This window comes from Actinia tenebrosa, unplaced genomic scaffold (genome assembly GCF_029948245.1).
Source record: "Actinia tenebrosa isolate PJP-AT-01 unplaced genomic scaffold, QUT_ActTen_1.0 PGA_scaffold12__29_contigs__length_12842862, whole genome shotgun sequence".
Taxonomy (NCBI): domain Eukaryota; kingdom Metazoa; phylum Cnidaria; class Anthozoa; order Actiniaria; family Actiniidae; genus Actinia; species Actinia tenebrosa.
Window position 1 is genome coordinate 11,202,250 of NW_028292572.1, and position 13,375 is coordinate 11,215,624.

At 37.7% G+C, this 13,375-nt stretch overlaps 1 protein-coding gene across 4 annotated transcripts; it reads right to left on the reverse strand.

Moving 5' to 3' along the window:
• Positions 1-391: 391 nt before the first annotated feature.
• Positions 392-8,581, reverse strand: LOC116292858 (failed axon connections homolog). 4 transcript variants are annotated; one of them, XM_089028038.1, is made up of 3 exons: positions 8,563-8,581; positions 2,693-3,908; positions 392-1,297 (listed from the first exon to the last, which is right to left on the reverse strand). In XM_089028038.1, exon 2 carries the CDS (start codon positions 3,905-3,907, stop codon positions 2,699-2,701), a length of 1,209 nt encoding a protein of 402 aa, XP_088884164.1. In that variant the 5' UTR covers position 3,908; positions 8,563-8,581; the 3' UTR covers positions 392-1,297; positions 2,693-2,698. The 4 variants fall into 4 exon arrangements, with proteins under 4 accessions (XP_088884164.1, XP_088884163.1, XP_088884162.1 ...); XM_089028037.1 differs by lacking the exon at positions 8,563-8,581 and adding an exon at positions 8,478-8,496; XM_089028036.1 differs by lacking the exon at positions 8,563-8,581 and adding an exon at positions 5,956-6,095.
• Between the last annotated feature and the right edge of the window lie 4,794 nt (positions 8,582-13,375).

Sequence of the window (13,375 nt, forward strand, 5' to 3'; positions counted from 1 at the left end):
AAAGACATGTGCATATCTTAATGTCCAATAACCTTTGGCAATATTTAAGTGCTCTAAATTACATATCATTATTTCTCACCTTCACAGTTGGATACTTAATGTTTACAAAATCATTCAACCATTTTATTCCTATTCAGATTTGGAGGAAAAATCTAAAAAAAAATTTTTTACAGCATGCATATTTCCTCTACGATTTAGTGTTCCATTTGAATTTTATAAATAAAGACTATATGAATAATTGAAATAGTTACTTTTTGAAAATACAGACTCCCCGAGTCAAAACATCTGGCTGTAGTTCTTTTGTGTATAGCAATGCTTTTGAAAACATTCAAGTTTCAATCCCATAACAGTAATACCAAAACATGCTAAAAAGACCCCAATGAAAACAATCTTGTTGACTTTTTTAATGGCTTTATTCATTTTTATCCATCCAATATAATTTAATGGTAAGATTTACAGGAAAAACTCCTTGAGTTCTATGCCTATTTCAACATTTACATACAATCATTTGGAAAACATGGTGTTGCTTTCTCATTGGCTTAGGAGAAATCTTTACAGAACCCTTTTATTTTTGAAGATGAATGAACAATAACATATAACCAGGCAAATACAGCATTATAAGTGTATGCAGAATGCAACTAGCTATTCGTAATACTCCTATGCCAAGTAGAAAACAACAATCATGTTTCAAGCTGACAGCGTTATTCAGTAGATAGCTAGTACAAGTTTTTTTTCCAAACATTAAGAAGGATCACTAATCAAACCAATGATATTTAGAATTAAGCACCATCAAGGTGGACGAGATGTTAGTTCAAATTTTTAGTATCGTGATGACATGGGAAATGTTGTTAGAGAGTCAGTCATGTGGACTACAGTGTGACAGCCTCTTCGTAACAGCATTTGCCATGTCATCGGCAAAGTAAAAAAATGCGAAGTCTAAAGGAATGATTTTTTTAACCAAAAATAATATCTTAAGGCTATCCTACTGCCTTGCTATCTCAGTCCTATCTTGCTTCATCCTTACAATACAAATTATTACCTACATCAACTTCGTTAAAGTTTCCTAGCTATAAAAATAAATGTTACAATAGCTAGGGCAAGTGGTCCTCTAATCTTCTCTCTTCTTGATGTGAGAGGCCATTTGCAACAAAATTTAGGGCAATACAAGGCAACATTATATGCTCACACTTTTCAAGTCTCAAGTTCAAGAAAGCTGTCAGGATAAAACCTTGTGGCTTGTTCCATTAATTCTTTGAGTCTTGCTGTGCAGACAAATAGTTCACTCACTTACTCATAACTAAAAAGGAAAACAAAAACAAAGAAAAAAAAAGACAAAATAAAATAAAAATAACATGAAATAATTTTAACATTATCAAAACTAAAAACACTGTAACATTTTCCACATCAACATGTAACAAGAGTTGCTTTGAAACACTTCAAGTTTATAATCGTCTATTTTAAGGTTGACACACTTTTCATTCAAAGATTGTTTAATATTCTACCAGAATTATTTTAAGTTAAATTAAAACACAGATGGAAAGTCGAAAATCTACAGCATTTCGAAAAGGATATTGCCAATGAAAGTAAAACATATCAAGTTTCACGAGTTGTTTTTGGGATAAAATATGGAAATTTTTAAGAAGCCATATAAGCAAAGAAGAAGCAAAAGTTAGTTTGGGTTAGGTTTGAAGCATAAATAAAGACTCGCTTGGTTTGGGGTTTCGCAATAGAATTTGGCTGAAACAAACTGCAGCTAGATTACTTTGTAAGTAAATATTTACCAAGTGTAAGCCCAGTATATGTCGTAATTCACACTCGGCTAGCTTAGGAGATATACGATATGAGCAAATTTCAATAAAACAAGAAAGATCAATTCCTCATCGACTCGATGAAAGCGCCACAAGGATTTTCATCCAATTGTTACACATTTTTGATAATAATTTCATTACATTCGCCCGCAGCTTCTCTCATGCAGATGATCTTCAATGGGCTCCCCCCTAGAGTTTTCTCGCTCCATGAACAGCTATTGCCGAATGCTCAATATAAGAAGCACTAACCCAAATTGTTCTTTAACTTTTCGAGGTATTAGATTTATATTTAACGAAAAAAATCAAAGATCCAAACGATGGATGGTTGCGTTCCATTCAAACGGCAAGTAACTTAGGAGCTTGTACATATTGACAAGCGGGAATACAAATCTATAGATTGCCCCACCTCAGCGAGAAAACAAATCGATGCGGCACTCCTATCCTCACGAATAATCGAGAATCAATGACTTCAAACGGTCGAATAAATTTTCCTAGAAGCAACGTGTTCATTTCAATCAAAGTTTTTCCGATACATTTTGACTCAATCGTAACATTCAGGCCGTCTTACGAGAAAAAAAAAAATTGGCCATTACTTTGACCTCTTTACAGAGTTTCTTGGCCATATCAAGAAACTGAACAGCATTTTTGGAGGGAAAAATTTCGGTATAAAGATGTTTTTTCGCAAATAATCCACGGCTAAGGAATCGAACGTACTTTTTCTAAAGAGAGGGGGAAATATTTGGAGCCTAGAGAGACTATCAAGATATATTAACGCCTATACATTACTGATTAAATTTTATATCGTACATTACACAGAGCCTTTGGTGGATCAGTAAAGAAGAAGAAATGCTAAGAAAATGAAATAAATATCAAGTAAATCTTACATTTTTTTACTGTTCGGGTTTATCTTCTTCTTTTTCGGGTTCTTTCGAAGGTTCTGCTTCGGCTTCTTCCTTTTGTGTTTCCTCGGGTTTCGCGCCTTCTTCGGCGGTTGCCGTTTCACCGGAAGCAGCAGCCTCTTTCTTGGGAGATGCGTCTTCGGCAGAGGCTGCCTCCTCGCCCTCCTTCTTTTCTTCGTCTTTTTCTTCGGCTTTGTCACTTTCACCCTCGCCTTCTTTCCCATCGGTTGACTTTGCGCGCTTTTTCTTATTTTTGAAACTCAGCCGGCTTTTGGGCTTGAATTCTTCGGCGTTTTCTTCGTTGCAAATTTCTCCCCAGTCGAGCCAGTAATTCAACTTCATAGTATCACAGAATAAAGCCAAATTCTTCAACTCTTCTTTGATTAGTTTAGCTTGCGGTGACTCTGGAGCGCCATCAATGATGCTAGCCAAAAGGCCAAACATGGTGCAGTCGATGACAGAGGGCTCACCGTCCATGAAAAACTCCTTCTCTGCCAAAAACGCTGACAAAGCTCGCAAGTCGGCTTCGGCAATTCCATATATTTCATCCTTCGTATGCTTTCCAATTCCATGAGCTTGCATACATTTGATGCACTTGCTTTGATCGAGTTTTGGGCGTACGTCCTTGACGACAGGCGCCAGGTTGCTGTAGTATTTCTTGGTTTCGCCGAAGTTATCGACCCAGCGATAGTAAGCCAAACTCCAGTACGTGTTTTCCTCAGCCATAGTCGAAAATGCATGAGCAACAGCACGCTGTTCCTCGCTAAGATGACCATCGGGATTGAGATCGAACTTGTTATTCAAATATTTGATACAGAAGTTGGCATCCTGCACTTTATCGCCTTCATACTCTATAAATGGCAACTTCACTTTATCCGAACCGAGTTTGTGGACGTACTTATTTTCGTAGGGAATCTTGTGCATTCTCAGGAATGTCTCCAGTTTAAGAGAAGCTGGCAGAAAACTCGGTATATTGTTGCACGGGGGATGCTGATGAAGAATCACTTTTGGTGGTACGCTGCCATTTTCCTCTTTCTTCGATTCTCCGTCGACTACAGCGGGAACAGCGTCCTCGATCTTCTCCGCCGCTTCAGCCTCTTCTGCCGGTTTGTTTTCTTCAACATGGTTCTCGTCTCCTTTGCTCTCTTCTACCACAACTTGGGGTTGTTCCTGAGGAACAGATTCTACTTCAGTCGCCATTCTAGGGCAGAAAAAATCAAAGAACACAACTCAATGATCACTCGATGGAGCTTCGATCCAACGCCTTTCACAGTAAAGAAAGACCCAGCCCAACAATGACCTTTGGGTTGGAACTATTGAGGCACCACGCGTTATTTGCACGTTTGAAGCTTATAAATTGACGGCATTGTCAAATCTAGGCCAATCATGACGCGAACTCTAAGCGCTTGACCAATCACTGGCATGGTTTGGCGCAAGAGACCAAGTTCTGGGTGTGAAAATGGCGCAATACTAGTCAGCAGGGGGAGGGTGGCCTGCGCTAAAATATGATTACAAAACCAAGAAAGTTGTATTCAAATCGTGACATGTACTCGACATTAGGATTCGAGATTATTTTGACGAGAAATTGTCAGCGTGTTCAAATTTGTCTGCTATGTTTGGTCTTGAGTTACTCGAGACTGAAAGTCACAGTCCTTAGAACGTGCTTCATGTCATCTTGCGTTATGGCACTGAAATTCATTTCAATCGCGCAAATATGCGAAGATATCGACATCAAACTGGCTCAAGATACGAACCAGATCATTCATGTAAACAAAGCAACTTGCAAATCCAAAGTACAAATTCTATTTTACTATCAAGGTGGCGAAAAGCTCCAAAGAATAGCCTTTTGTAAGGGTATTCTGAGAGGATTTAGGATTTCTTTTCGTGAATACACTGGAGTAAACAATCCTTCGCCGCCCTCAGTATTTGCTCATTGATTTCTACGAATAAATATTCACGTCCTCAATTAAATCCAAGTAAAATGGGCGTTGAAATAACCAAGGGTGCTGAAAAGTTTAGGTGCTAGAATGTCATAACACGTAACGCTGAGTGCGTGAGGAGTCAACATTTCGCGCTCCATGCTTGGATGATGCGGCAATGAACTTAGAACTTAGGCCCGGGATTAAACCAAGCCCAGAATAAATTCATTTATATCAGAGGGTCATGTGAAACCCTCGTGAAGCCAGTATTTGAAGTTCTTTGAGCAATAACCATCCAAGCGTCACTACTCTTCGCGGTTATTGACATAGTCCACTGATCTCAAGGGACAGCTTCAACATGTGCCGTTCACTTGGATTGATCAGCCAATTACTATGCATGGCGTCCCTTCAATAAATTGTTTACATTGGTTTTCGTAGACAGGATTGTGTCTAGCAATCCTATCCATCAGCTTCTTCTTTCGAATAAATTTTGCCTCACGAAAATACATAGGCTAATGAGGTTATGTTTTCACGATGTTAGATTTATCCAATCAAAATCGCATTTTTAAATAAAGATTCTTCTAATTTATGAGCTTTTGAGTGTGTGTTTGTTGCCGGGGTTAGGAAAAATCCCTAATAGGCCTACCTAGTGATAATCACTGTCAACAATCCAGACAAGTTACCAGCCTTCCAAAAACTCATAAACCAATCAGTTGACTTTACTTTCAAAAGATTGATAGCTAAACTAATCATTTTCTGCATAAAAATGGATCTTTCTCATAAAGAACTTGGATGCGAGGATAATAGCATGAAAATGCAAAAGAATCGCACTTTTCTCAATGAAATTTGTGGTATTTCTTATGTATCTCCATGTTAGCATCGCATTTGAGACCATTATGAGAAGGGTTCATTATCGCTGTGGATTAGCGAACTGGTCTTGCTCTTTCTTATTGTTTTTCGATCATTTTTTCTTTCTTTCTTTAATCATAAAATTTTTGAGTTTTTTTCTTGTCAAGAGACAAAATATCTACCTACCTTGATTTGATCCTATTTTAGACTACGCATTCGTTTTCACCGCATTTTCAATGCCGTGAATTTTACAACTGTTTAGTAACTGCTCCCCCTCCTTTGTTTCACTTGACCCCGTCACGGTGCAAAAACCAAACCATGACAAAAATATGCAACAAAAAATATACATAAAGTCGAATCTAAAGTTGCAGACACATTTAAGAGTTACAAAAATCTCTTAAATTCACGGGCCGAACATTGGAAAGAAGCTAAATGAAACTGTAAGACAATCAAAATAGAAAATAAGGATTATAGTCTTACCGAGCCGATTAGTGGATGTTGAAAGTGAAGTTAGTTTCTAAACGCGATTTCCACCCCTGCTGACGGATTGCACAAGATTTTCGCTTATCAGAAGTATATGTTTTTCTTGTCACCTAAGACCTTTTATTTTATACAAAACAAGGGAACTCGTTTGGGCCTGCAATTTAAAAGCGCAACGTAGAAGAGAAAGTTCTTGTACTGTACCCTGAACTGTTCAAAGAATGGAATTATGCACCTATTAATGATACACGACTCGCCTTGTCCCACCCGTCACGTGCAAAGAGCACCGTGCATCTGATGGACCGGATCAACTGTGAGCCATTCAAGGCAATCTTCCAATTTTTGAATTTATAATTCTTTTTAAGGTTATAACAGCGGAAGTAAATATTTTTGCTCATTGGCCTAGTGTAGAGGGATTAACAATAGGTAAATCATATATGCAGTTTGATTAAATAAACCGCGACCACACCCTCAAAGACACCATACATGCCACAACATATGGCTGTACCGATCAGAGCACTGATGACAGATCCAGTTAAATCATTGTTCCTCAGAATAGTCCTAAGTCCATTGCATATAATAGACTTGAAGACGTGATGTGGATGCGAAGCCTAATTCATTCATTCATTCATTTCAGATGACGTCATCGGGAATTGCTGAAAATCGTGATTTTTTCTGCGTTCTACACTAAAGTATTTTTCCCATTTATTATTGAATAACCATCTTCAAAATCCTTTATCACAACCATTATCTCATTTTTAATTTCTTTTGGTGTATTAAACATATAGGGCTGTCTTGTTTTATTTCTGTTCGTGATGTTGGTGATACCATAAACTCTGTCATGTGACAAACACTATCCCTTGCCGATCGGCTAATGTACAAATCGATCGGCGCACCTTATATACTTATGTGTATATTTAGAAATGAATCACTCTTCTGTCATAGGCTCAACCTTAAACATGGTCAGCTGGGGCCTTTTTACATGTATAATGGCCGATGACGTGTTTGTTTTAACGACACCGACCTAAAGACAAGGGACAGAGACTAACTAGTGTTACTATTGGCCAGTTTTACATACATATTTCTCACTACTAAGCCTGTTAACTTTGCCATTCAAAAAAACTCTGAGCGTTTAAGAATTTCCACAGAAAAATGATACCGAAATGAAAAGTCTACACAAGGGGTCGGTTGGATATGTTTTCAAAGATGGAAATATATAGTTTTTATTTTTATTTTTATTATTTTTATTATTTTTTTATTTTTATTTTTATTTTTATTATTATTATTATTTTTTTTTTTTTGATGACGGCGTGCCATTTTCGATTTTTATCGACTGAGAATGTTATCCGCAATGAAAATCTAAAATATGGAAAGTGTTTGGATTTCTGGAATAACATCACATCCTTTTCTAAGCGAAATATTCTCTCGGCGTAAAAAAATTATTTTAAAAAATCAAAATTCATTTCACGGTCCTAAGATTTATCTTCAAATCAACGGTAAAACGAAGATCCATCTGTCTCACATAGCGGAAGCTATGAAAGAATTCTGCTTTAAATCTGCAAGTATAATACAGTAAATCGATCTGGTCATGCATATTTTTGGTTTCTGGGTCAAGTGGAGTTTTAAACCGAAAAGAATGTTTTCTGTGACTGAAAGACAAAAAATATCACGTCTCCAAGCAACGATTTAAGTGTAATATTTTGTATGGAGGTTCAAGTTGCGGTCTAAAAATACACGGCGATTGTCGAGATAAATGCTATTTTCCTAGGAAAACAGACCACAAAACAAATCAATTTGAATTTAAAAGGTAATTCCCTACTGATGGGGTAAGGGGATTGTTCACGGCAAAAGTCTGTGATTGGCCAGAGATATTTCTATCCTATTAGTTCACTCGTTTTTTTTTTGGCTACGATGGAAATGTAGTCGCCTTCGGGCCTCGGGGCAGGCATTTTATCAATCCGGCCATACGTCTTTTTACCCTCGCGGGGTTTAAGGGGAGCTGAAGTCATTCCATGAAGTATTTTAGAAAGTAAGGATTTTTTTGGATTCTCTACTTTTTTCTTTTTTTTGTTTTTTTGTTGACATTTGCATGCGATCTCCTCCCTCCATTTCGACAGATGGCTGTGCAATGATTGTAAGCCCTCTTTCGAGTTGGTGGGATGAAAATACTGCAAAATAACCAGCAATTTAACTGTCGTTTTGGTATTATACGAGCCAAGAAAAGAAATTATCATTTGACGTCTCCAGCAAGAAAAAGAAACGAGTATCTTTCTCCTTTATCGAAAGCTGAAGGCTCGTATTTGCGTGTAAGTAATTTGGCATTTCAATCTGCCTGCGTGGTCACCGTTTATCATGGGGCAGCTTTCAACAGTTAGAGGTCGCCGAAAGGTCAATTCCAATAGTTCGAACTCTCAAAGAAATCGCATAAGATTATAAATACATTATTCCCGCCCCGTTGATCTTCCATCCTAAGAGCCAAAAGAGGCTGGATTATCCCAAGACAAGGAGACATAGTCAATCACCTTCAAGCTGGGATATCAGGAAGTCTTGAAGATGAATAGCCTTAAACAGAGAAGAAAAGGTGTTAATGTACTAATAAATACTTACTTGATCGCACACAGAGACAATAAACTCTTATAAATTCAATCCAGTTAAGAAGCTCCAAGCTATCAGAGTCAGAGCTTCCCCCTCCGGACCGCGGACGTGTTACCAAAAATAGCCGTTCAAGCCAAAAACTCATAATAGGAAACTCCCGAGTTTCTGTTCAAGCCTATTTGTTGGCCTTAAGTTATGTTGGCGTGTGGCCTAGAGAAATTGGATAGGATACCTGATGAGAATGCACTCGAACTTCAAATCCCTTGATGACTGCCAGCGATATGGACTTTTATATCATTCGAACGAAGCTGGAGCGGTTGGAGATGTCTGGCAAAAGGCGTTTGACATTGTCGAGTTAAAGGTAACTTTATCCAGATCTATGGTAGATGTCATGCAGGGTTAGATTAAATCTGATAAACTCTGCTGCTGACGTGACGTCCTCTTAACTTTTCCACGCGGTAAATAATCGTCGATAATTAACTATATCAACACTTGGAACATTTGCTTTTGCAAGGTCACGACAGTTAAACACAACTGTCTAGTATTTCTTGTTTTAAAAAAATTCATTAAAAATTCCCAGAGCTTTCCAATAATTGTAGAGTTGTTAAGATTCAAAGATTTTCAGTCTATGGGCAGCACAGTTCAACGTTCTCTGTCCCAGTCAAGGATGGGTTGTGGAGGGGATCTACGCACGACATAACACGCTCACTGTCTTGTAACCCATGCACGCTCCCGCTGTAAAAATAACACAACTGATAAGGAACACAGGGATAGTATTTGCAATACAAAGACTACTGTTATTTACAGTCCTGTCGTCTGTTTAAATTATCTCTGTCATAAACTTGCTCGGGAAAATAAGAAGTGCAGGACGGCATCTGCTTGATCTGCCCTTGCACTTCCATCAAAAGACTCTAGTCCAAGGAGGGAATTCTATCCGGAGGAAGCGCAAGCGACGTTTGGTTTAATGTTAGAACTGCCACTAAATCAAACTAGTTTGTCTGTTGTATTGATAAGTATAGTTCCCGTATCTTTTAACCCTGTAAGGTCATGTCCACCAACTGCCGCCCATGTCATTCCTAACATAGTCATAGTGATAGTCAAATGAGAGCAATGCACGTATACCTCGTTGACTGTCTTGACTCGCTTCCGTTAATAAGCTTTAGTTATTGCGGAAGTTAAGTATTCTTAACCATAAAGTTCAAGGTTTTACCAGAGAATCGTTCCTCAAGATCACTAAAGGGTGGACCCGCCAGGTAGACCTGCTCCCTCATCAACGATGCCTGTGCTAAAAGATAATACTGATTTCTGGTTGGCCAAACGCTAGTCTCAACGTCATGTTTGCGCGAACTTACCCTGGGTTCTAGAGGCTCTCTGGAGAAGCACTGGAGCGAGAGAGCCTTTAAAACCCAGGTTATTTTTCACATTTAATTTTTGCTTCCAGTCAAATTCTCTTCCTGTTTACAGAGTAATCTAAGTTCAATCTGCCGGAATTGCCATCCTGAAAAGAGTCGTCATGTTTCGTAGAAATAACAAAATGATTGGTAGCGTGCCCACGTTTAATCTTTCGGCAAGTACGTCATAAGCTTTTCTACGTCCTAATTAGTATTCGTGGAATTCTAAATTAGGCCTATTAGCAATATAAGCGACAGTGGTTTGACTGAGGACACACTGTTGAAGTAGTTATTAGGCTTTGTGGTGAAGAGATAGATACTTGGGCTTCCTGTGGCAAGGCCCGAAACCCCATCATGATTTGGCCGACGAGAATTGGTTTTGATTGATTGTCAGTTAATGCATACTTCAAGCTTACCATGGTAAATTATGGCCAATAATTTGCATTTTTCCCAACCTTTTGGTTACAGCTGTACTGAATACACCACTTCACTCATCGAGACGGCCACGAAAAATTTAAAAGAAAGAAAACGAACATTTTTTCGAGGTGGACATGTTTTATATCTTCGCCTCTTGCTAAACATAATGAATTTGTGTTTTTTTGCGCAACAACAAATTACGAGCATTCTCGCTATTGATGACTGAATACACAGCTGCTAATCTACTGCTACCTCTTTCATAATGTGGGATTTCTAATTCTGGTTTTATAGAAACAGACTGTAACATATGGAAGAGTACTTCAAAATCAATAAATGTAGAAAGTTTAAATGGCATGGCGCAGCAAATTAACAGAGTTTTATATGGATTTCTGAGATCTGGCCTGCGTGCCCTCGTTTTCATGTATTTCTACGTATTCAAAGTCTCGAATTTTAAAAGGAATTTTTCACATTTTTTCAAACATTCGCATTTTGTTTTGATAAACATATTCTTTCATATGAAAATACAAATTGTCATAAACTATATGCTAATGAGCTGCTGATATTATGAAGTAGTCACATTACCGCGTTCTTTATGAATGGCTTTGAAAGAAATATATACTTATCATACAACGGCAAAACGTTGTGGCTTTGTTTTGTCACGCCACACTACAAATGATAAGAAATTAATCCTTTTATCTGTTAAAATTCTCTCTATACCCGACAATAGACAACCTGCTAGACGCGATAAAAGAGCAGTTAAATCCATATATTGCGATTTATCCACCTGAAGTCAATATAATTGACAAAAAAGTATGCTTTGTTCTAAACAAGGCACCATTGACGTAGTGAGTTTATCGCTGTATTGTTTGAAGGGATTGGAATTTTGCCTTCTCAATCTTCCATAAGTATAACTCGTAACTCGAACTGGTACAATGCATGAACAGGTGGAAAAGCCTTTGTTCCTCGCGGGAGGCACGTGTTGTTCCCTGTGGTCGACCGCGTGTTACTCCAAAAAAATGGCGGGAAAATTCGTGGTGAGGAACAGTGTTGTACCTTCTGGTTGCGAAGGCTATGGTATGTGTTGAAATGCAAAATTTGAAAACCAGAAGCCCGAAATACGAATGCTGTGGAGACTTGTTGCTAATGAAAACTTTGTAGTATAGTTATTTCTACTTGGCCAGCAACAGTAACAGTAAAACAAAACAAAACACTGGAATTAAGAATATCGGTTTTCTTAGCCTTCGTTTAAAAATTCATAACATTGGATCATATATTTGATAATAATAATAATAATAATGATGATGAATAAAGTAAAGGAACGTTTTATATATTTGTACAAGAATAATTATAAACCGCTAAATAAGATAAATTGAAGAAAAAGAGATTATCGGCACCATCGAAAACACAAGCGAGAATTATTTCATTGAAAACAAAGTCGTTATCTTTTTAAAACGCTAGCCTTACCAACACGTGTTCACTGATTTCGTGTTTACATTGCAATCAGTTTGATTCCCGTACGTTAAGACTTTTTCTAACATACATTCCATGCTGAATCCATAGTAGTCGACGTATGTACAATAGTAATAATACGTGTTGGATTGATAGTACAACCTTAGAGGTGACGCGGGATAGCCCACGAAAGATAACCTCAAACGACGATGGAGCTCACATTTCTCTGCGTAGTTCGATTCTGATTTCGATTCATTTCAGGATTATCTCTCGTGGGAACATTTTTTTGGTTGCAGTACTTCGACTAATCGTTACCTGTATTTTGCCTTTACTTGTATCCAGTACAATGGCACAATATTCTTAAACGATCATTTGTATTCTATTGGCAGATATTTCATTTACTGCCTGGACCTGCCTGCTGTTAGGCAGTCTTGAAGAGACATAAATGATTGCTTTGCCATGGAGGCGCGAGAGTTCAATATTTCATCCAAAAAATATATATTTGCTTTGCTATAAAAAACCTGAATAGAAACGATACTTTTGGAGGAATTCCACGCAAGATTTGGTTGTTTATCACAATTGTCATGACATCGATACAGCGTAACTAGACACGAGTCATTCAAGGTCGTCATAGATGGCATGCTGATTAACTTCGTCCACCCCTCCCCCCTTAAAACTTATTTAACCCCGCAGCCCCATCCTGAATCTGTGCGCGCGCAGGGAATAATGGGATCGCAATTAGTATTGCGTATCCTGTGATCTCTGCTTGCTGTTTCATCTACAACACCAACATGTATTTAGTGTCTGGCTTTACAAATAGTGTAGTCTAGTAGTCAAAGTATGGTGCTTTCTTAATGGACTTGTGCCTTCTTGCTTGAGGAAAGACTTCAAGCAAAAAAAAGATATCAAATCAAGGAGTTAAATAATTGGATAATTATGAAAGTTAATTGGTCTGGAGGACGAGTAGAGGGTCAATTTGTACATGGTTGGACTAAATGTCCATTAATAACGACTTTTAGAGACAGGCATCAAACATGCTGTACGGCACAACTGGTGAAGATAAATTTAGACTGACCATTCGTAGGTAAAATAGTGAAAGGAAAAAATAGTAATAATAAAAGATGATATGGTGCATCAATCACTTCGATGTTTTTGTATGGTACGCCTTGTGCGGTCCACATAAAGATGAGTAAGAATAGTTCCAACTACCAACACAAGCCGACGCAACTTTCCTACCAAGTGGCATGTTTTCACGATGAAAAGAAGCGACTCAAAACAACGGAAGATTTAGTTTTTCTTCCGTCGGCTCGCGTCGCATGCTTTAAAGATTTTTTTCATGAGGACACATCTTACACCAAACTAAAAAATGAATATTTGAAAAAAATCACGATACTAAAAATAATCAAATTCACGCATAAAAATCAATGTGAACATAAGAAAATAAAATATACCACACACACTTCGTATGACAAGTAACACATACTTGCAAAGAACACATTCGATAAGTAAACAATCGTGTATAAACTTTAAATCAACCTAAAGAAATAAGACTAAATAAAAATATCATT